The following is a 23,408-nucleotide window of genomic DNA, read 5'->3' as shown; positions in this document are numbered from 1 at the left end:
GGAAGGCTGCTCTAATCACAGAGTTTAATTTCTAACTGGGTCCAACCATAAACAGTGAGCCCAATAATATAGTCTTGCTCTCTTTTATGGACGGTATCCTGACCTCAAATCTCAGTTCTGCCACTTATGGTTGGGCTATTTTACCAACCTCACTGGCTTCAGTATATTTATCTGTGAAATGGGGATATTATTAGGACCTAACTAATGGGGTTGTGGTAAGGATTCATTGGAATGATTCCTGTAACTGCCTGTGCCTGGCACATGCTGAGTGAAGTGGGAACTCTTTATGTGAAAATAGGAGTGATTCTTTGCCAGTGAGGCCTGAGCAGATTCAAGTGTCCTCTCACTAAAAGTAAGAAGGGATAAATTTGCTTATACTGGGTTGATGGTGTTTTCTTTCATAGAGAAAGTTCCAAATTGCTGACTTTTGAGGTCACAGACTCTTCAGAAGCTGGAGGAAGGCACCGAGTCAGGTGTTTTGTTTCCTACATGGTTAATTGGTTGTAAAATGCTACTAAAACTTACTGCTTCTGATTGAATTAAGTGCCCTGGGAAATCCAGCTGTGAACAGGAGGGCATGGGAGGTTTTTCCTGGGTCTCTATATTCGCTGTCTGTGGACAGCGCATGCTGGTAAATATGCACTGCCTTCACTTTTGCTTCCGGCTGCAGGTACTTTTCCGAACCTTCCCTTCACCCAACCTGCCAGCTGCCAAAGGTCTGGGAGAAAATCAAGCTTGACCACATCTGGATTTCAGGTGACAAGGATTCTCAGCAATAATAAAACAAAAGAAAACAAGCCATTGTTTTAAAAGCAAGAACTACTTTTGTTTTCTTAATGAGAGGAGCCCCATTTAGCAGAGCCACAGGGGTTCTTCTTTCATTATAACTTTTTAAAACTCAAAATTGGGCACAAAGAAGGCCTACCCTAGCCTCCCAGACAAATGAGTTGCTGCTACTTCGGTTATTATAGCTTAGAACAAGAGATGCAAACAGGGACCCCTCTCTCAGATTTGTTTTGTCTGGCCCTTATATCGCCTGGAAGACTGGCACATTCCGCACTTAACAACCTATATTTCTAGCTTCTCTTGAGAGGGGAGGCTCTGGCAACACTGTCCTTATGTTCTCCATGGAGTCAGTTGGCTGGAGGATAACTGAGGCTGTCCATTGTAGACAAGGGATTTACTCTTCCATTCATATAGTTTCTGGTACACTGTCTGTGGTTGTACATGCAGCTTAGTTCACACATTGATGTTACCTATTTGGAATATATTATATATTATATTGTATAGAATATATTATTATATGTATTATACCTGCCAAGTATATTAATATATGTATAATATATATGATATATTAGATATAATATATTCCAAGCAGGTAACATCAATGTTTGAACTATATATATTATATATATAGTATATATATACTATATATTAGTGACTTAAGAAGAGGCCATAGGATATTGAAGTTGTATAGCCTGAAGTTACCAGGGCTTGACAGAATATAATATTCTCTTTCTTTTACACACTTTTTTGGGACCCTCCCTTCTGCTACCTTCTCAGCTTCATCATTGTGTCAGCATATCCATCTTTACACCTCCACCTTTTATGGAGACTGATGTTTGATGTTAGCTCCCCCTATCTTCTCTCCTGCCCACCTATCCCAGGGATAGGATCTCTATTAGATGGGACAATGGATTATATTCTATTATGGATTCATCTCTTAGTACAGAGTTTCTAAGCAACCCTAGCTTTCTATTTTTCTAGGTTCAACTCTAGTAGACCAGGACCCAATGTTTTTTTAGCCACCCAAACAAATATCTGGTGACTAGCTTGAATTGGGCCTGATTAGCTTGACTTGAGTCACATGCCCATCTCTAAAGCAATCACACAGTTGGGGGGTGTGATGTTGTGACTAGCCAGACCTGGATCATAAGCACCACTCTTGTCTAAGCTTGGAATGACTTTGTGCTGCTGAAATACAAGGACTCTTGGGTGATGGTGAGGAAGTTTTTCAAAAGGAGAATAGAGGACAGTTACCAAAATAGGGGGGAATGGATTCTGGGCAGTCAACTCCCAGACTCCCTCCACAACCTGTGAAAACCCTGGACCCATTCTACAGAAAAGTGTTACAAAAATTTGGATGCAATGTTGAGGTGTTCAAGAACTCCAGTGTATCATCCACTAGTCTCTAGGTTAATAATATCTGGACTAGATCATCTGTAAGTTCTCATTCCATTCTAGTGTTCTTTGTTTTATTAAATTTTTGACCAATTTTCATGATAACAGCTTCTTTGGAGTTTTGTTTCCAGTGTTTCAGGTTTAAGCTGTTAGAGAGTGACATGCGGTAGGGAGAGCAAGAGGGTATGACCTGTGAGCTACAAAGCACCCTCAGAAAGACTAAATTGTGTCATTGTTCGTCTACAATATTGCTTTAGTTTCATTTTCCATCAGCATCCTTATGATATCATGATAAATAGTGCTTAATAAAGTGTCAGGTTCTCTTTTGCATTATGATTTTAAAATGATAAATTTCTTTTTATATTTTTATGGATTAGAACACACAGACTTATTGGATCATTATAATATAAACTGGAATAATTTGGAGCTCATAAGATTATTGTCAGTGCTCTGTGGCATGATGCTCACTGGTCATTTTTATTTGGAGACTGATCCTGAGCTTTAAATCCAAATTAAGGAGTCACTTGTTTTTGTCTGAACTTGGCTTGTGTGACGTGTTGGAATGCAGTAATTTTTTTTTCCATGAGAGCCTTTGCTCAAATTAAATTTATTATCCCCAATGGTGTGTGAGCCGAGGATGGGATGTTGAGATTGGGCCGGGGAAAGTGTCCAGAAAAGTGAACAGACAAATGGAGTGGATTTTTAAAAGGATGATGATGATTTAAACAGGTTTCAAAAGAATTTTCATCTTTAGCAAGACTATGATTTTTCTCTTGGGACACAGCTTTTCAGCCGATGGCTTTTTTCTTTTTTTCTTTTTTATATTTTTGGTAGAAAAGTGAGATTGTTTCTTTTCTTTGAAGCAAAAATTTGTCAAATAGCTGCTTACTCTGGCAACCAGAAACTCCTTTATTTTTCTGTGGCTTGTGCTGGAGATGAGGTGGAATGGGTGAGGAGAATTCAATTGTTCTTTTCATTCAGAGGTGATTTGACATAAGTTATTGTGATGACTTTCAGTGACACATGATTAGATGTCTAGCTCTTCTCTGCAATTCACTATTACCGATGCATAACTCCATCATTGCATTTATTACATAGTATTAACATTACTGTTGATTTTTAAAAATAAATTAGGTATTCTCAAGGTTCAATGTACATGAAAATTATTTGAGTATCTTACCCCCTAACTTACTCCCACCAAGGTGAGTTTCCCAGATAATTCTGATGCAGGCCCTGGGAAGTATACTTTGGTGAACCTCCATAAGGGCAGGAACAGAGTTGTCTCTGTACTTGTGCTTAGCACATAGTGGGTGCTTAGTAAATACTTACTGAGTGAAAGATGAATGAATTTTACTGAATGAATAAATGGATGAGTTAAGGACGTACTCTGAACCAAGAAATAGCAAACCATCAAGAGCTTTAATCACTGGTTTTCAACAAAGTCATTAGAAGGTTATGTAAAATTTTGGAGGGAGAAGATACATTTCATATTATTAGTTACATGTCCTTTTGTACCTTTGGGTTATGCTTAAATGTTTTAAGAACAATGGCACATTTAATTTAGAGATAATATTTTAAACTTTGATGTTGAGAATTGTTTTAAGTAGGAAATTGAGGACATTGATGGTGTGGAATCTGCCCAGTTGATAGTCTTTTATGAATTATGCATATGTGAAACTAATAAATGATCTACATTTTACAAAGTGTAAGATGGGTAGCTCTTAACTCTTCTCATTTGAATTAACTGGCAAATCTAGAGCATAAAGGCTTTGGCAAAGACACACATCATTTTTAGTTCTTAATTTATCCATCACAGTATGGGGGCAACGTTCCCTAGGTTCTATGCTGAGTGACATTTCAGTTTTTACAACAATAAAATTGTTTATTTTTCTTAAAGTAATCCTACTTATAGAAAATTGAGAAAATATAGGGAAAAAGGAAAGAAGAACAAATAATCTTTGTGCTATAATTTAAAGTTACTGCCATTAATATTTACAGTCAATTTAAGTCAGATATGCATTTTCTGTTTTCTATTATGCAGCCATACTAGGTGCTGTGGAAAATAGAATGGCACTCTAAAAGTGTCTGCAGTGTTATGGAGAAGCACATGATTACTTAAGTACCTGGAATACAATACGTGAAGACCAATTGTGACAAGAACTGTAACAGAATGTTGGAGGAAGTGGTTAATTCCAGCTGGGGTATTTGGGAAGGTTTCATGGGCTCAGGGCATTTAAGCTGCTTCTGTAAGGAAAAGTAGAATTATGGGAAGCTGAGATGGTATTGAAATTAGGGAAGGCATTTCAGGCCCAGGAATGCAGCCTATGATGAAGGCAGGAAGGAAACTTTATGTTCAGGGCACAGGGTGTAACTCAATGTGACTGAAGCAAAGAATGTTGGAGGGCCAATGTGTCTGGAAAGGTAGAATGTGGACATCTGTGGGAACTTTGAAAGATTCCCTGATCCATGGCTATTCGACCTTTCTTGGCAAATATTCAAATACCCTATTGTCATAAGAGTCAAGAAGTTTTCCTGGAAGTTTGATTTTAAGTGCTTTCCTTCTCTTTTATTTTTCTTTTGGAGGAAAATTTGAACCAAAGTAATTATGATCTTAATACAATTGGTATTAAAGGAGAATAATTGTACATGTTAGGCTTTTGAGGAATATTTGTCAGTTGAGTAAGTGAATGGTACTGAATGTTTATACTTCATAACATCTTGAAGAAAAAGTGAGTTGAGTGTCCAGAAAACCCATATGCTTCAGTTACTCTGGATTTGAACTTTTTGATCTCTCTCTGACATCTGTCACCTTCACAAGGGAAATTAATATCGAAACCTTTTGAGGACTCGGGAGGAAAAGTGAAATTCTAACATCAGATTCTAAATGAATCTGCTTTAAAATTTTAAACACAGGGGTGTTAAACAGAGGGGTATTAAAAGCCTTTGATTTTCAACCTGTGGCTTTCTGTCTGCAAAAAAGACATTCAAAGATAGTGACTAGTGGGACTGGTAGCTACATAATGTATGAATAAACCCTTGAAATGGTGTTCATTGACTCCTCCCAAGAGACCCAGATTATATTGGTTTCGCTTTGGCCATCATTCTCCAAATTTGGTTTGGCTCTATTACCAGACCCACCCACTGAGTAGGACTTCATTATAGTTAAAATCCATTTGAAATAGGCAAGAGTGGTCATGGGCAAAATTGAAACAAATTAAAATTTATAATTGGGAATATTCTAGTGACAATACCAGAAATTTTTATGTTGGCTTTATCTCTAATTTTGAATGAATCTGAAAATGGTAGTAAGAGTATAGTCAGACATAGTCAATGATGTGTACTGCCATATAATAAAAAATATATATAACATACGAAGGACTGTAGTTTAGTGGATGTGGGCTTCAAACCCAAACTGCCTACATTCAAATCCCAGCTGTACCACTTACTAGATAAGAAACCTTGGGCAAATTACCTAAGTATTTTATCTCAGTATCATTGAGATGAGAATAGCGATAGTACTTCATAGGGTTGTTGTGAAGAGTAAATGAATTAATACATTTAAAGCACTCAGAACAGGGCCTCCACACCTCCACATGGTATATTCATGTATTTGCTATAATAACTACTAAGTGGAGGCATTGAGGCTCCTCCTATCTCATTTTTTAAAAATTTTTTTTTAACGTTTATTTATTTTTGAGACAGAGAGAGACAGAGCATGAACAGGGGAGGGTCAGAGAGAGAGGGAGACACAGAATCTGAAACAGGCTCCGAGCTGTCAGCACAGAGCCCGACGCGGAGCTTGAACTCACGGACCGCGAGATCATGACCTGAGCCGAAGTCGGACGCTCAACCGACTGAGCCACCCAGGCGCCCCTCCTATCTCATTTTTTATGCTTGGCTTTCTGGAGCGGGACATTGTTATTGAAGCAACGTTGCTAGTCGCATTTGCCTCTTTTCTGACCTGGAGAGGGAGTCTCACTAGTGACCCAGGATTCCAAGACCTGATGAATGTCTCAAGTCTTATCCCCTGGTCTGCAGGAGTTCTGTGCTGGGTGATTCCTTGAAGATCATGTTCCTTGTAATGAAAATGGTTTAAGACAGATATGTCTTCAGTCTGTCCCGAGCCCTGAGAAAGACAAACATACACTTGAGTTTGTTATCTACCTCATTCCTGCCAAGGGCCAGTGTTTGTACCTTAATGCACTTTTGGCGAGAAACACTTGGCACTTGAGTAATCTTTGTAAAAGAGGATCCCTGAAGATGAACGCCTTCTCTACAACACACAAGCTTATAACTTGTTGGATGTGTCATACTTTCTCACTTAATTTCCAGTCAAACCTTGTAGTTGGCGTTAAACTGCAGCATCCTTGCTCTCGCTTCCCTTCTCTGTGTCATTTCTAAAAAGTTTCAATTTATTCTTTCCAGATTGGTCATTGGTTATTTGTCCCCCTCTTTCCCTTTTCACTGTCCTGATGCTTTTTCCTAGCTTTCAGACTTGACTTCTAGCATAGGAGATCTATGTGTAATGAATGCTTTTTCTTAAAGCTATTTTTATTTATTTACTTATTTATTTTTTAAATGTTTGTTTGTTTTTGAGAGAGAGAGAGAGAGAGAGAGAGAGAGAGAGAGAGAGAGAGAGAGAGAAACTGGGGGAGGGGCAGAGAGAGAAGGAGATACAGAATCAGAAGCAGGCTCCAGTCTCTGAGCTGTCAGCACAGAGCCCCACATGGCGCTCAACTCACGGACTGTGAGATCATGACCTGAGCTGAAGTCGAACACTCAACTGACTGAACCACCCAGGTGCCCCCTTAAAGCTATTTTTAAATTCTTTCATCTGCTGCTATTCTATCCCAATACCTTACATTTATTTATTTATTTATTTATTTATTTATTTATAAATTCTTGCCACTAATTATGTCCTTTCATCAAGGCCAAACTCTGAGGTAACAAATGCTTCTCAAGTTGATCATGTTCATCCTTTCAGGCTGAGAATACTTTCCAGAAATGCCCAAGATCTGAGGGATCTTGGCCAAAGGAAAAAGTAAACTCCTTGAAGTCAGTAGCCAGTAATACGGGCAGCCACATGCTCTCCCCCAGGGATCCCCAATATAGTGCCACAACTTGGTACCATTCCACCTTCCACTGTGGGGACAGAGAAGAGAATTTGCTTCGTCTGCAAAGAATCCCCTCAGGTTCTTGTTTCTTTCTTCCTTCCTTGCTCTCAAACAGAACTGCAGGGGTTTGAGTCAAGGCAGATACTCTCTCACTAGTGCATTTTAATATCAGAAAAGGAAAAGTGGTCAGCCTGGTGGTGAGAGACCTTTGCCCTTACACAGGTTTGGCCTCCTCAGTCTGCCCTTGTGGCATCCTTGGGATTTTGGCAGACTTATGGGTATCATATTTTCACATGGATGAACTGTACTCTACAACTTCTTCTGTGTACCAGGAACCCAGAAGTGTTGGCATTGAAAGTAGAGGTTTTTCTTTCTAGCTGTTTTGGCTCCTCTGTTTTCAAGGGAGACCTATTTTTCATGGCTGTGGCCATGGGAGTCTTGTTTATCTCTTCACGGATGATGACGATGGGACAGTGATGGCGTTTCTGAAACAGCCCCTGGCAACTTGAGAGGTCTGGGTAGGGATAGTTGCCTTCTGGTTAAACATTTTCAATTTGGGAGAATACTCGTACTCCTGGAAAGTCTTCCTTGGGTATGTCTGGGCAGTAGATTTGATCATGGAGGCAGGCAGTTCTATGCTTCGGTGTCAAAGCAGAGATGATAGGGCAGTCTAAGGAAAGGACTTCTCCAAAAAGGCCCTTTGATTCGTGAGGCATTTCCCTCTCTACCCTCCAGTTAGCGTGTGTGCGAGCAACTTGAACTTCACACAGAAGGGGCCCCACAGTTGTTTCCACACAGCTGTTTCCTGCATTGGGGGAGAGTGAGTCTCCGTGTCCTGAATCTCTTTGGCAAGGATCATCTGCCACATAACCATCTGTGGGCATAAGTCAGAGGAACTTTTGGGGAGCCTTAAGACTGCAAATGGGGGTTTTATGTCTTGGTTTAGGTGTGCCTTGATGCTTGTCTTTTCCAGCCTAGACATTATGACAGCAGCTGAAAACATCCAAACGTGATTTTTCAGAATTTGGGTGGAGGAGGTAAAAAGTCAACCTGCTCACCCTAGATCTATTGCAATGCTTTGCATAATATTTAATGATGTACAAGCTGTCGCCTAATGGTCGGTTTTACTGTGTGTGCCCTTCAGTTCTGACTAGCTGGAGTCCTCCATGATTTAAGCTGCTACCTCTCTCCTTTATGTGTCTTGGCCTTTGGGTAAAACTGCTCTAGTCATTATTGTCTCTCCTTGGTTTCTTCTTTTTTCTTTTTGTAGGTCATTCAATGAAATCTGTAGTTCTTGTCAGTTACATAGGTCTTTGCTTCTTTTCTTAACCTTAACATTCAAAGACAGAAGAATACTTTTTGTACCTGAAAATCTGAACATCCTTAGTGCTAGGCAGTGAGCAGTTGCCATAAATAAATGATGATGAAAATAATTATCTCTTTTTCTATGCCAGGTACTATTTAAACATTTCACATACGTTACTCATTTTATTCTCAATAACCCTCTAAAGCAGGTTCTGTTATTTCCCACATTTTACAGATGAGAAATTTAAGGTACAGGGAAGTTAAGTAATTTCTCTAAAGTCACACAATTAATTAAACAGTAAAGTTAGGATTATGACAAAAGCCACACAGTGGTCCTGGAGAGAAGTACTGTTATTTTCATGTTTTTGTAAGGCCACTGCAGAAATTTACCCATGGGGATCTTATCTCCAACCCAAGTTCTTGTCCAAAATTCTCTACTGTTGTCTTTATTGTAGAATGTTCTCATTTCTATCCCTTGGGAGTCCTAGATTCTGTTTAGGTGAACAGATTTACTAAAAACCCACTGAGTTCTGAGTCTTGTGTCATGTTCTGGGTATACAGAGATGGTTTTTATTATTGTTGTTATTTTACATCCTCATATAGATGGATCAAAACATGTTGGCTATGTCAAAGAATTTTCCTTTTGGGGGAGTCTAGAGGTATCTTTGGTATCCAGTACTCTGCTAGTCACATAGAAGAATTCCCAATGTACTATCTATTGGTTGGTAAAATGTGACACAAGTAAACCATTGAATAAGCAATTTAGTTCTACAAATGTGTGCGTTCAGTTCAGTGAATGTTCAGTGATAAGCTAATGTTGTACATTAGCCTGACTGAGGAACCTAAACACAACTTTTAATAGGCTGTCACTTTTGGTTTTATGACCACCACTTTCCTAATTTTTAGTATTCTAAAAAGCTCAATGGCTCAACTGTTGAGCTCTTATTGGGTTGGCTTTTGAAAAGCTACATTATCTTTAAAAAAAATCATACAACTAGAAGTCAGAACATGTGGGTTGTAGTTCCAGCTGTTGTAACTATTATAACTGTGTGGCTATTCTCACGTCTTCTGATCTCTCAATTTTTTCATATGTGCAATGAAACAGTTCAAATAAGTGATGGCTAAGGTCACTTAGAAAGTCTTGCAATTCATGGAAACAAACATATACCATAAAGAGTCTTTTGACCAATATAGGTTATGAGTTTAGTTTTGACTGTAGATAAATATCTTAATTTTGTTGAGTCTTAGTTTTCTTCCTTTTAAATAGCTTGATGATTCCTGGCATGCTTAATTTATAGGACTTCTATGAGGATTTAGTGAGATTATAGAGATGTAAGTGCTTTGAATCACATAATGCACTGTATGAACATAAGATGATATTATTCATATTGAAAGTTACCAGAAAGGTGTTGGGTTTTTTGCCCCACCCTCTCCATCCCCCACCCCCCCCCCTCAAAAAAAAGACTGGAGTTTGGTTCTGATTGGGCTGTTTCCTGGAGTTTCTGGAACTCCTTGGAACTCTACAGGGTCAATAGGGGCTTTGCCCTGTCTCTAGTTCATTTCCCACGGTTGGGATAAGGCTGTCACACTCTTTCTCCTGACACTTTATCAAACATATCCGCCACACAAAATGTGGTAATTCATGAGACAAAAGTGAGGTTTTGAGTTACAATAACCTCCACTTTGTTAAAAGCCCCCTGAGAATCTGAGATCTTCTCCATAGGCCAGCAGACATGCATGCGTCCCCCGTTTACAAATGCCTTAAAAACAGCCTGATAAACCATCCCCAAAATGTGTGTGCTACATCTAACTCTGTCCCTCAGTGGGGATATTTTTAACTCCTACTTCTAAGTCCTCTCAGTTCCTTTAAGGAAGTGCGATCCGAAAGGGTCAGGCATTTGGCATGTACTTAGGGGAAACTTTGAAAGAATTCCTGAGGCTCCCCCTGGGGTAAGGCTGGCTTTCCCCAAAAGAACAGGCCCTTCAGAGCGTCTTTGCCACATAAGGGCTTGTGTGAGGCCCCAGGCACCCGTTGATGCCGTCTCTTCCCTGCGACAGATGGCCAAGCCTTCAATTTCAGCAAGCGATCCACTGTGGAGAGGGCGGGCAGGAGATTCTGGCAGCATGCCAGGTGACAGGGCAGCTTAGGGTAACAGGGATCCGGTGTGTGCCCGGCATAGCTTTTGTGCTAACGACGGGCTGCTGACAGGCACCTCGCCCCTGCTCATCGTTAAGGCAGAAGATCCCCTGCTCCCTTGATTCTGTTTCTCTCTGGCAGAGCTAGCGTCCTGTTTGCCTGCCTTTCAAAATCCATTTTGGCACCAGATGGCCCCCCTCATCGTGGCTAGCAGTTGTCTGACTTGAAGATGCCAGAGGGTGTGCTGACAGCTTCTTCTAACACAACCTGAATCTGGCTGTCGGTCTGGGCTCAAATGTCTTAAACACACACCCGCGGCAATATTATCAGCCCTGGGGAATCAGGGGTGGGGGGCACTGGAGGGAGAATGGCGGTGATGTCTCCCTCCACAATATTTATGCTACTGGTATGGAAATAATAATACCAATACTTATTCTTATTTGTACACTTATTGGCACAAATGCCATTGTGGTGCAATTACTGTTGATGGTATAATTAGCACTAATATCAGTACTTCACTACTTCTGTTATTACTGAAACTACTATAAGCATAATGGTTAAGGACACAGGCTCTGTCCAAATTTGAGTTCCAGACTCGCTAATCTTACGGTAAGTTATTCAACTTCTCTGAACCTCAATGTGTTCATCCATAAAATGGGATTGATAGCAGAGGTTATTTAGGGGGATTGAATGGGAAAAATGTATTTGCAGTTCTCAGCACCTTGCTGAACATAAGTTAAGCACCTAATTCATGGGAGCCATTATTATTACTGGCCCCATCACCATGCTTACCATGTGTCAGGCATTATCACGGTTCATTTTTACAATTGCCTTATAAGGTAGGGACTGTCCTTATACCCAATTTATAGATAAAGGAAGTGTGGAGCAGAGAAGTTCACCTACTTATCCAAAATCACACAAGCAGTCAGTACCTGTCAAAGTTGGGACGTGAACCCCATTCTGGGTATTTCTAAAGGCTGTGGCTTTTCCTCTGTACCACACTGTTTCTCACTGTCAGTTTCGTGGCAATCAGTCCTCCCCTGAGGCTTGGCGTGGCTTTTAAATATGCCCTTCCAACCAGCTGTGCTTGAAAGAGGCAGCCAGTTTTTACATTTCAGGTGCCTTTGGCTTAAACCCCAGCAAGATGGCCGACTCTCTCTCTCCCTGAGCTTCACCATTTCAGCTTCTGAAAGCCATGTGTGATCACAGGGCCACCCAGCTCTTGCCTTCTGAGAGCTCAGAGGAAAGGACAATGCTGAGGCACTTGGGGTTATGACCACTCCCTCAAACGTCTTTCTCTTTCCAAGTCTGCCCTATTGAAAGGGGACTTGAGTAGGACCAGCTGACTGCTGGCAGGAATGACTGTGCTGTTCTTTGTACTGGGGAAGGGGTGCCAGAGCCCAATTCCATTTTACACGTTTGGGCTTCAGCGGTGTTCCACGAGTCATTTATCTTGTGTGAAGTGTTGATAAACTTTGGCCTCTATGGAGAGAACCTGGAAGTAGGGGCAAATGATTATTCAGAGGTTTCCTTTTATTGATGGGTGGTTGAATGGTGCATGATGTTGAAAGCGTCGTTTCAGGAAAGTGTTTGTATTTCAAAATGTTCTTTTAGTTGACAAAGTTATCGTCACTTTTCAGAGTTACTCCCACACCATATTCTTCTGTTGCCAGATTCTAAGAAACCGGGGAGGAGAGAGATTCTTCTAGGACCTCTCTCAGTTCAGTAGTCAGAAACCAGTTAAACCTCGTGTGACTTTGTGCTATGTTCTCCTTACTGAGGACCCCTGTGTTATTTGGTTAATAGACTTTGTGCTCAGAGCTAAATTCAGACTGAGGCATCATGGGTTGATAGTTCTTCACAGACTGTGTGCATTGAGGTGGGAATTTTGTACTCCAGTGTGGGAAAAGGTGACTTGAAGTGGGAGAAAGGTGAAGAAAAGAACATGCCGGAAAAATTTAACTGACTGGCATTTTAATGCATTCTGGTGTTTGGGGGAAATATTTTGGCCTGAAATCTGTAGGCCTAAAAGTAAAAGGGGATGGAGAACTTAGGGTGGCTTTTAAAATGCTTCTTTCCCCAAACATGAGCAAATGAGGAACATATAGATTGCCAGCATTAATCTCCTAATAGTACATCTTTGATACCTGCTGTCTTTGTGTAATGGACTTTAACAACTACAATGAAAGAAATAAGTGATAAGGTCACCATCTAATTTATCATCCATAACAGGACACTTTTGAGAGTTAACGTGGGTGCCATAATATTTACAGTAATATAGCTGGTGTAAACTGGGATTGTTCCTGGGAAATTGGGACTTTTGGTCACCCTAGCAAGTAAAACCCATGAATCTCACCCTAGAACCAACTCAGGGACCAAGGTGGCAGTGAGGTTCTGATTCATTCGCAAAATAGCTTTTGTCTACAGTAGGCAGTATAAGAAAAACATATAGGAAATAAATACTTGAGAAGTCAAAGGACTTCAGTCAGTACGTGAATCTTATCTACTTCTCGTGGGTACTACTAATTAGACGATTTTATTTGGAGATGCTGAAATAAAAAGTGTTTACCATGTCCTCATATTCATCCAGCATACATTTTGCTGGTTCATCATCTGTTAATTTACAGGGCTTAAATTACATGTTGTTGGGGACCATGAGTAATTCTCAGGCAATTACACCCAATTGGAACCTACCTTAAATTACGGTGAAGACTTTCCCTCTGTCTGAGTAAAAATACTTCCTTGGGGGCTTAATTCTTTTGTGAGATCTGTTGGCAGCACTAAAAGCGTTTCTTTCACAGAACAAGTCCAGCTTGGGTGCAAAACAAAGGCTAAAGTTTTAAACAAAATAGTGACTCTAACACCATTCTAAATATTTCAGAAATCTGCGGAGAATAGAATGCACAACCCAGACGCGGCTTACTACTTTTTCTCCCCCCTTCCGTGTCAGGACTGAAATGCTAACCATGATAATTTGTTTCTCCACAGGTTCTTCTTGAAATTTTTCCTCAAATGTAACCAAAATTGCCTAAAGAATGCAGGAAATCCACGTGACATGCGGAGATTCCAGGTGGGTTTGTCTTGTCTTTCTTAAATTTCAATAATGGCATGAGTATCAGGAGAGGGTAAAAAAAAAAAAAAAAAAAAGTCTTAGGCAGAAGAAGATATAGAGTCTAGTTATTTCCCCAGACGTAAAAAGCAGGTGAGGCTCCTGGTCCCCCAGGTCTCTGTGCTCTTGGAGTTGTTTTTATGAAGGAAGAATTGGGACCAAACCACCTGCGTTCACTGTTTGAGACAGTGATGTCCTTTGAGCTTAGTTTGGCTTCCTGAATGGACTCTTAGGCTTCAACCACTTCCGGGTAAGTGAAGTACATAGAAATGATGCATTCTTTCTAAAGTTTTACAAGTAGAAAACTCTCAAATAAGATCTTTGTTCTGTTTTAGAATTATGCCCTCTTCTTTCCTTTCTCTTTGTACTCCTCTTCCAATCCTGGAAATTGTCAGCAGTAAGTGTCCATTAAAAATGGACCCTGATGCAGGTGGGCACATCTAGAGTGATATGGGTGACACTCAGTTCCGTGTCAGCAATGTCCTTCTACAGCATGTGTGAAGGTCCTCAAGCAGCAGTCAGATCTGCCACCATATGTGGGTGGTATATTCACCTCATATAATTATACACTTACTGATGGAAGAAGATGTGAAAGTAAAGTGTTAATTTCGAAGACACAAAATGGTAGTTGGGTTTTAGGAAAGGTTGCTAAGTTCTAGATAGTGGTGCTTCTCAAACTCAGAAGTGTCAAGAATGCCCTGGGGATCTTGTTAAACTGCTAATGAGGTCTCAGCTGGGCTTGAAACTCTAAATTTCTAACAAGCTCCCAAGTGATGCTAATGGCATGGACCACACTTTAAGGAGCAAGGTTCTAGACTTGTGTTGCCTTCCATCTCATTTTATGGCTAACTCTTTGCATGATCAGTGTTAGTTTTCCTATCAGAGTGATGTAATGATATATATGTCCATATGGTCTTTCAGTGAAAACAGCATGGTGTTTAAAGTATATTCTTGGGTATAGTTCGTCAGCATGAAGTGTAGATTGACGTGCATGATCTCTGAGAGGATCTTGAAGAATTTTAGCTGTACATTCGCACATGGGAGAAAGGGATGGGATGATTCTGAGCATTGATTTTCATTATTTTATTTTATTAAAAAATTTTTTTAAACTTATTTATTTTGAGAGAGAGAGAGAGAGAATGAACACAAGCAGGGGTGGGGCAGAGAGAGAGAGAGAGAGAGAGAGAGAGAGAATCCCAAGCAGGCTCCACACTGACAGTACAATACTGAGTTTGAACCCACAAACCATGAGATCATGACCTGAGCCAAAATCAAGAGTCCAGCACCAACTGAGCCACCTAGGTGCTCCAAGCATTGATTTTTAGATGTCAAGATCTCTTTGTCTCCAAGATGATTTTTTTTGAGAGGTGAGACTTATTAGTCTCATGAAAGAGACTAATAAGACAAATTTGGTAGAAAGAAGACATTCTCTCCCAAGATTCTGAAGAATTTTTGTAAAATCATTTTGGCCTTGCCACCTTTTGTCCTGAGAGATCTGAGGAAGAGAATCCCTGGATTCCTAGTTTCCTGGAAAATGTTTCTCCTGGCTAGTTGCTGACCCCAAGTGGGTAGACTTGGGTGCTTTGCTTCCCACACATGATTTTTTTTTGTGTGTGTAGAGTGGGATTAGCTTTGCTGGTAAACAAAACATGTGATGTCACTAGGTGTATATTGCTCAGTGTCTTGAAACATGAGATTGGGTTTCATTATAAACTGTTTTGCAGCTTGCTTTGGCCCCAAGATGAGCCATATATCTATCTCCCTTGACCGAGCCTGGGTTATATCATAGCAAGGCATATCCAGGCACAAACCAATTCATGTTTAATAAACATGTCTAATAGACACGTGTCATGACTTACGAATATCAGGATCAACTTTCTTGTGCTTCTCAGGGCAGCAGAGTTAAAGGTAGACTTTAGTGACATTGGGGACCTAAGAGTATTTATATAAGACTTCTGAGGCTTTGTTTTCCCTCATAGGACCTGCTAGTAAAATGTCTAAAGGTCTTAAATTATAGGATGTAGCTCTTATGTGGGATGAGAAACCAACTCAGTCTGTTATTTTTTATAGAGTCTAGAAAGCTTTATTTTTGCAGATAAAATAGTTGTTCTTCACTTAGTAGAAGGGCTACTGAGATGAGGGGGCATGAACTGAATTTCTGGAAAGCTTCAGTTTCCTCAACTCTAAAATGGAGTAAAAATTATCATTCTGCTTATTTTACAACATATGAGTAAAAACGTTTTGTATGCATAACTAATTTGCAAATGATAAAATGTCAATGTAAGCTTTTAGAGAAAGTACTTGTGATAAACTAAAACTGGGTCATTATTTCAGTACAGGGTTTCTCAACCTAGGCACAATTGACATTTTAGACTGCATAATCCTTATGCAGTTATGGGGGAAGGGAGGTTTGTCCTGCACATTGTAGGATGTTTAACAGTTTGTTACTTGCCTCTATCCATAGAAACTCTTTCATGCCCTAGCCCAGTCATGGCAACCCCAGATGTCTCCAGACATTTGTCAGTGTTCTCTGTCAGTGAATCTCCTAGCTGAGATTCATTGGTTCAGTTCTATACCTGATGACTTCTGACAGACTCTTCCTGGTGACAGTGCGACCATCCCAATGAGTGCTCCCTGTTATAAGGCATGAGAGCTGCCTGACACAAGGTCCATACTGTCCTTCAAATACATACGCTCTTCCCTGTGAGTCTCCAACTGTCCTCAAGTAGGTAGACCCCTCTAAATATGGGCAGCAACCTTGACCACCACAGAGTTAATTTTTGCATTGAAGAAGAGCTCTTCCCATCAGCAAGGACAAATTCCTTACTGGATCTCAGATTTAACCTGCTTTGTTCCCATCACCCACTCATCACTTCCTGGGAGAGGATAGAGGGAGCTTGTGGCAGAACGAACACTGACTCATTTTGTTTTGTGTCTGTGTATGTTTACATGTCTCATTAATTATAATTTTTCCACAATTAGCATGTGGTCTTACACATGTTGGCACATGAGTATTTATGCAATTAGAGAATGGAGAAATTGCCTCAATAAAATTAAAGTAACACCTCAAATAGCCCTACTGAACCTTTCTAGTTTTTCCCCTGGGTTGTTTCTTTCATGTTTATTTCCTCCTGTGTTCTCTGCATCATTTCGTGCTTGTAGCCATTCCATCCTTCTTGAACCCGTCTTTTCCTCGGATTCCACACAACAACATTCACTCATTCTCAGCCCTTTACAAAGGGATGCTCTTTATTTCCTCTCCCGTAAATGTTGCTCTTCCCTAAGTTTTCTTTAGAGGTCCAGATCTTTTCTCACTTTGTAGGCTCTCTTGAGTATCTTCTCCATTCTCAGCAACTTAACCACTAGTCAGGCACTCAGAACTGTTAAGTCAGACGCCCTGAGACCTGACATCTAGATCCAAACCTACAAGTCCAGTTGCCTATTGGATACTTCTAGGAGCTTTCACCCAGTGGGCCCCAAACTCCATTGTCATCATCTTTCTTTTCTTTTTTTGTGTTTTCACCACAAGCTGGCTTTTCTTCTTATGTTCTCTATCTTGGTTTACTTCTGATCACATTAAATGCTGGGGAAATGACTGTTTATATTTCTGTCAACATTCAGTGTGTTCCATATATGTGTGTATAAATATACATGCCCAAATGTGTACCTTGATGTACATCTATGGACATTGGCCATGATGATGATGATGATGATGATAAAACTAATTTATTATATGAGAAGTATTGTGTTAAGTATTTTACATAAGTTTTCATTTTATCTTCACAATATCCCTGTTAGGAATGTGCCAATATTATATTTATGAAATGTAATTTTAGGAATGAGGAACTGAGGCTTAGAGGGGTTAAGAAACTTGTTCAAAAGCACACATTTACTAAGTAGGAAGGAGGCAGTGATTTAACTCATCATTCTGACTCAGATGTTATCTAATGTTGTAGAGCAGTAAAGAACTTGTCCAGTATCTATAGGAAGACCCCTATTGCAGAGAAAATAAGGAAGTCTCTCAACATTGAAGAGCCATAGTGCTACCCATGAATGTATGCTGGAATCTCAGGAAAGCCAGCTGCTTGTCTTATAATAGGCCTAAAGATACCATCTGCATGAAGAACATTGGAATACCACCAAAGTTCATCAGGCAGAGAGTGGAGTTGCATGAAAGGAGAAGAACTTGAACATTGTTTCTGAACAGAGCTACAGTGTTGGCCAATTTTTATTTGTATGAGCTTTAGAAAAAGAAGCTACTACTCAGAAGATTGCTTGAGCTTCACCTAACCTAGGGAGATGTGGGCCACTTCTCCAGAGCCAAAAAGACCCATCACCTAGATGGAACATGAGTAAAGTGGCTCCAGATATCTCAGAGTACTCTGTGACAAAATCATACTGCAGTTCCCAAATCTTAGGACTGAACCAAGAGGGGGAAAGATCAGTCTTCCCTGCAGCTATCCTGGCTGACAGAGATGTGTCACAGAGATACTGGTTGAACGTTGCCTGTGAATAAGATGTATAATTTCCATCATTTCTCTCATAGTGTACCATTAGAAAGTTGATTTTATGTTATTGTTGCCTCTGAGAAGGGATGAGAAAGTGTCTTTTTGGCAGGAGAAAACTCTGGTCTACCCTTGACATATCAATGTGGCTTTTCCCAGTTCTAAGTTATTGAAAACCTTAGACCTAGAGACATCTGATGGAAAAACGTGCTCTTCTGACTGTTAAATAGGCTCTCTCCAACAGTCATGGATGCCACTTTCCTCTCATCTCATTTTGTATGCTCACCAGGCCAGCCTGATCTTCATACAGCCATGCCAGAGCATGTCTCCTCTGAACAGCAATCAGGGGCCTGTGTAGGTGACTGAGGAGGACATAAGAAAGGTTGTTGATCTCTTGACATGTAAAGACATTCTGTCAAGCAAACTCAGCCTCACAGCAGCTGAGCTTCTGGTGTGTAAACAGAGACTACTTAATTACACAGGTCATGTCAATTAGTGTGACCTTAGCGTTTTCAAGAAATTAATCACTTTCTGCAGAGCTCAGCTGTGTTCATACTTTAAGGTATTATGGAATAAACCTTGTAGAAAATCTGGTACAATATTTTTTTTCTTCTTCTTCTTAATTTACAATGGGTGTTTTCTTTTGAAATGCCCAGGCTGTGGTTTGGGTAACAAACTCGCTTTAATACAACAGTGGATATAGGCTTCATTCAGTTCTGGTGGGTGTGAAGAAGTAGGGAGGAAGGGAAAAGGTGGGGGTAGGTTAGGATGGAAACAGCTCATGACAGGGAGAAATTCACTGTGACTAAAGAGCCTGTTTCTTCATCTTGACACTAAAAAGATGCTAATGTCAAAGGACGGTGTTAAAACCATGTCACGGGTCTGGTTTCTAACTGACAGGAGCTAGACAATTCCAGGTTAAGATTTAAGTCCTTATCAATAGCTTTCCTTGTTGGGGCTGGCAGCATGAGGATGGTGAGGAAAGGGACAAGAATTGGGTACAAGCTGTCATCACAGTAGATGCCATAATACCTAGGGACTGGCATCATTTCCAAATTCATCTTATCTTTTCAACAAAAATTTTCCATAGGCTACAAATCTATACTCATGTATAGATGTTGATCTGTGACTATATATGAACATAAATTTAAGACATATTCCTTCCTTCATGCATGCATGCACTCAGTAGTATTTATCGATGTGGTAAATGGTGAGTATATCATGATGAACAAGAAAGACGGGGTGTTTGTCCTAATGAAGATCATATTCTAGCTGGGGTCTATTAGTTAGGATGATCCTAGCTGCTATAATAAATAGAACAAAGAATATAATGGCTCATACACAACAGGTTATTTCTTGCTCATATAACGGTACAAGGCAGGTGTTCTTGGTCAGTGGACAGATCTTGTACATGAAGCGATTTGGGGACTGGGGCTCTTTTTGTTTTGTGTCTCCACTATCCTCTAGAACTTCATTGTCTCCATCCATCCAGCTTAAGGGTAAAGAGTATATGGAGGGGGCTCATGGACTTCTTAAAACCTGGTCTTAAAAATGACCCTTGTCACATCTGCCCATATTCTATGGGCTAGAAGTCTGTCACACGACCATATATAACCACAGAGAGACCTGCAAGTATCTACTTGTACAGCCCAAGGAAGAGAGGAAATGGATGTGTGGGTAACAGCTACCATTGGCTGCTGCAATGTTTACAGATGAATAATTACAAATCGTTAAAAATTTTCATTATTGCTCTAAAGAGTATTAATACTATGAAAGAGAATACATGTGGGATAGGGGAATAGGAACCTAATTTAAAGTGGGTGACCAGGGAAAACTTGTGAGGAAGTGACATTTAAGACCAGAGCTAACAGATAAGAACAAATCATCTTGAGAAGAGCCGGAAGAATTTTCTGAGCAGAGAGAACAGCAAGCTCTAAATTCATGTTTATTTCATGTTTATTGGAGGAGACAAACAATCTTCTTTCACTCATTAGTCATTTTGTGGGGGGGATGGGAAACCACCAGCAGAAACCACCAGGTTACTCATCCCGAATTCCCACCAAAAATGTGTTCTTTTAAAAATGATGACATGGGAAATGACGGCAAAAGGCAACTCACTGCTTTTGTTTTTTTTATGTGTATGTGTGAATTCTGATTCTGTAAATTTTGGAGAATCCTTGTTATTTATTCAAAAGCCCAGAGAGGATCTGAATCAATATATTATAGGGTATGCTTAGAGGATTCTTAAAATACATGCCCTACCTCTGCGGTTTCAGTCTGTTTTTAAAGGCACTTAAATAAAGAAGGAAATATCTGTATCCTTTTTATTTCTCTCCCACTGTCCCCCACCCCGTTTCATATTGTTTTGACAAATAGCGCATCTCGCAATTAAATTCTTTACCAACAGAATGCTAGGGGCCCGAGCTGCAATCACTCTCTTCATACAGAATAATTTCAAGATGCACCATGCTGATTAATTATACTGAAAGCAGCTCTAATGATAGTTTCAGAATACAGGATTAATTCACATAACATGGTAAATACAAATGGTGGATTTTCAACCTGATATATTAAACCATTACAGCTTATTGGGCAAATATGTATCTTGGCATGAGCCTTATGCTGGGCCTTGGCAGAAAATATGCGTCACTGAGAAGGAATCCTTATGAATGCGATTTGGTGAGTGGTGGCTCTGCACTTAGGGGAAATAAATTTCTACATTAAGTACAGTCGCTATTGAAGAAATGTAAAATACATTAAAGGATAGATGTTTAAAAGTGTTTGGTTTGATCAGTGTTGCCAGTGGATATTGGTTCTGAGGATGCTTATACTTATTGAGACTTACCAACAAAAGATATCCTTACATTCTATTGCTTTTTAAGTTGTAACTTACAGAGCTCTTATTATGTGTGAGACGCTGTACAAGGTGTTTTGCATGAATGATCTTACTTATTTTTCCTCTGCTCTTTCCCTTGTTTCCTTTGCTCCAAACAAGCATTGGAGCACATTGGCTTTCCTTATTTTCTTTCTTTTCTCTTTCTTGAATACACCAAACTTATTCCTGCCTCAGGATCTTTGCACTTACTAATTCCATCTTCCTAGGAAATTCTTCCGCCACTTCATTGAATAGCTGGCTACTTCTTTTACTCAGATTTCAGCTAAAACATCACCTCCTCAGAGATGCCTTCCTTAGTCACCCAATCAAAAATAGATCTCACCTAGGTATCATTCCATCCGCATTGTATTTTATTCTTGGAACTTTTCACATTCAGAAATTTTCTTTTATTGTTTACTTACTGTTGGAAAACCCCTTTCTGTCCCTGATAAGCACTAAGTTCTTGGTACATTGCTCCTTCTCTAGTATACAGAATAATGCCTGGAGTATAGTAGGCACACAACTTATTCCTATGATTAAGTGACTTATATAAGGTTACAAACTGGTAAGTGATAGAGTTGCAGTTCACATTCAGGACTCTCTGACCCCTGAATCTGAGCTGTTGACTAATATGCTATTTTCTCGCTCCCAATGTTCACATCCGTGTGTCATAGAGTCATTAGTAGAGAACACACATGGCAATTCTGTATGTTTTGGCTCACTGCTACTTAAAATAGCCAGTGGGAACACATAAATGGAGAGCACCTGTTAAATGCCAATGACACCATCAAGAGTCATCAAAGGTATCCTGATCCACAGAGAGGGGAACAAGGTTCAGGTCACTGAGGAGCTTTTATGTGAGCATGTGTCACAGTTCAGGAGACAGAAGCTGAGTTTAGTGTCCAAAGGTCCAAATTAGTTTAATGTAAGTATCTGAGGATTTAGAAGTGTCTGCTCTTGTCTTACTGTTAAAATAGGAGATATTTTTGCCTTGAGCCTTAAAGAGTAGATTTAATTCAGTTACTCACTCCCATTCTCCTGCAGTTCTGCTCTGCTACATCCTGTAGGTTCATGCGTCCTCTATAATTTTTAATGAGTTATTTGGGATCTTTCAACCAGATAGAAACTGGCAATCAGGCAGGTTTCAGAAATGATCTCATTCCATATCAGTCAAGGATATTTTAAAGGACAAAGTTAATGAAGACCTAACTCCTAACTGCCACAGACCATTTTTATGTATATAATACTTAAAGTGTAGTCAATCACTTAGACCCCAGAGATGTATACTGGAAGATACCAGCAGACTCAGGAGAGAAAGGACTTAGGCCAGGAGTTTGTAATGAGAGCCCAGAGGCTGTTGTGGGTAAGAACTGGACCTGGAGTCTGAAACTTTCCCTTCAGGTTTGCCTCTGCTCTTAATTTGTCTTAAGACCTTGAGGATGCTTTTAAACTTCTTGGGGTCAGTTTTCCAAGCCTTAAAAAGACATGTTGGACAAATATGCAGTGTCATAACTACTGAGAATTTCTTTTATCATTTTCTCCTATGAATCTCATGTGACAACCTATTTTTTTTATCCTAATGGCATTTATTAAGAATCACATTCCATTTTAAAATTATTTGAAGCCATGTGACTCCATCAATTCAGAGTTCTTTCATGGGCATGAGATAACCAGTGTTTCCACATGCACATGATTTGATCCTGTATTGACAAAGGAAAATTACTGAATGTATGCTATCTACTGATAGCATGCTATCTTCCTATGGATGAATTTAGGATTCCCTCTCTGCAGTGTTGTTCCTGTTACTATTTTTGAAAACTCTTAGTTGGAAGTTACTAGATTGGCTGACTCCTTGGGTCTTTTGAGGAGTCTGTAAAGGGTGTTTCAGCAGGCAGGTAGAGTAGAGATTGTGGGCTGTGTAGGGTTGGGAGTAGAAGTTTGATGATATAGACTTCATTTTGCAGAGTAGTTTTAGTTTTAGAGAAAAATGAGGGGAAAGTATAGTAAGTTTCCAAAGACTCCCTCAATTCTTCTCCCCCATTTCCCCTATTATTGTTATTAATATTTATTTATTTTTGAGAGAAAGAAAGCACACATGCATGCCCATATGCATGCATTCAAGTGGGAAAGGGTCAGAGAGAGAGAGAGAGAGAGAGAGAGAGAGAGAGAGAGAGAGGATCCA

At 39.9% G+C, this 23,408-nt stretch overlaps 1 protein-coding gene across 8 annotated transcripts in view; it reads left to right on the top strand.

Annotated features, from left to right (window-relative positions):
- EBF1 (EBF transcription factor 1) overlaps positions 1-23,408 on the top strand; it is a 392,556-nt gene that overhangs the window by 235,017 nt on the left and 134,131 nt on the right. For all 8 annotated transcript variants that reach the window (XM_058721706.1, XM_058721698.1, XM_058721690.1 and 5 more), the window contains exon 7: positions 13,726-13,807. In XM_058721706.1, the coding sequence (XP_058577689.1) occupies positions 13,726-13,807 (82 nt within the window). The remainder of the gene's footprint in view (positions 1-13,725; positions 13,808-23,408) is intronic.

Source organism: Neofelis nebulosa, chromosome 1, assembly GCF_028018385.1.
Source record: "Neofelis nebulosa isolate mNeoNeb1 chromosome 1, mNeoNeb1.pri, whole genome shotgun sequence".
In the NCBI taxonomy this organism is placed as follows: domain Eukaryota; kingdom Metazoa; phylum Chordata; class Mammalia; order Carnivora; family Felidae; genus Neofelis; species Neofelis nebulosa.
The sequence above is the reverse complement of the archived record's forward strand: the minus strand, read 5'-3'. Positions and strand labels throughout refer to the sequence as shown.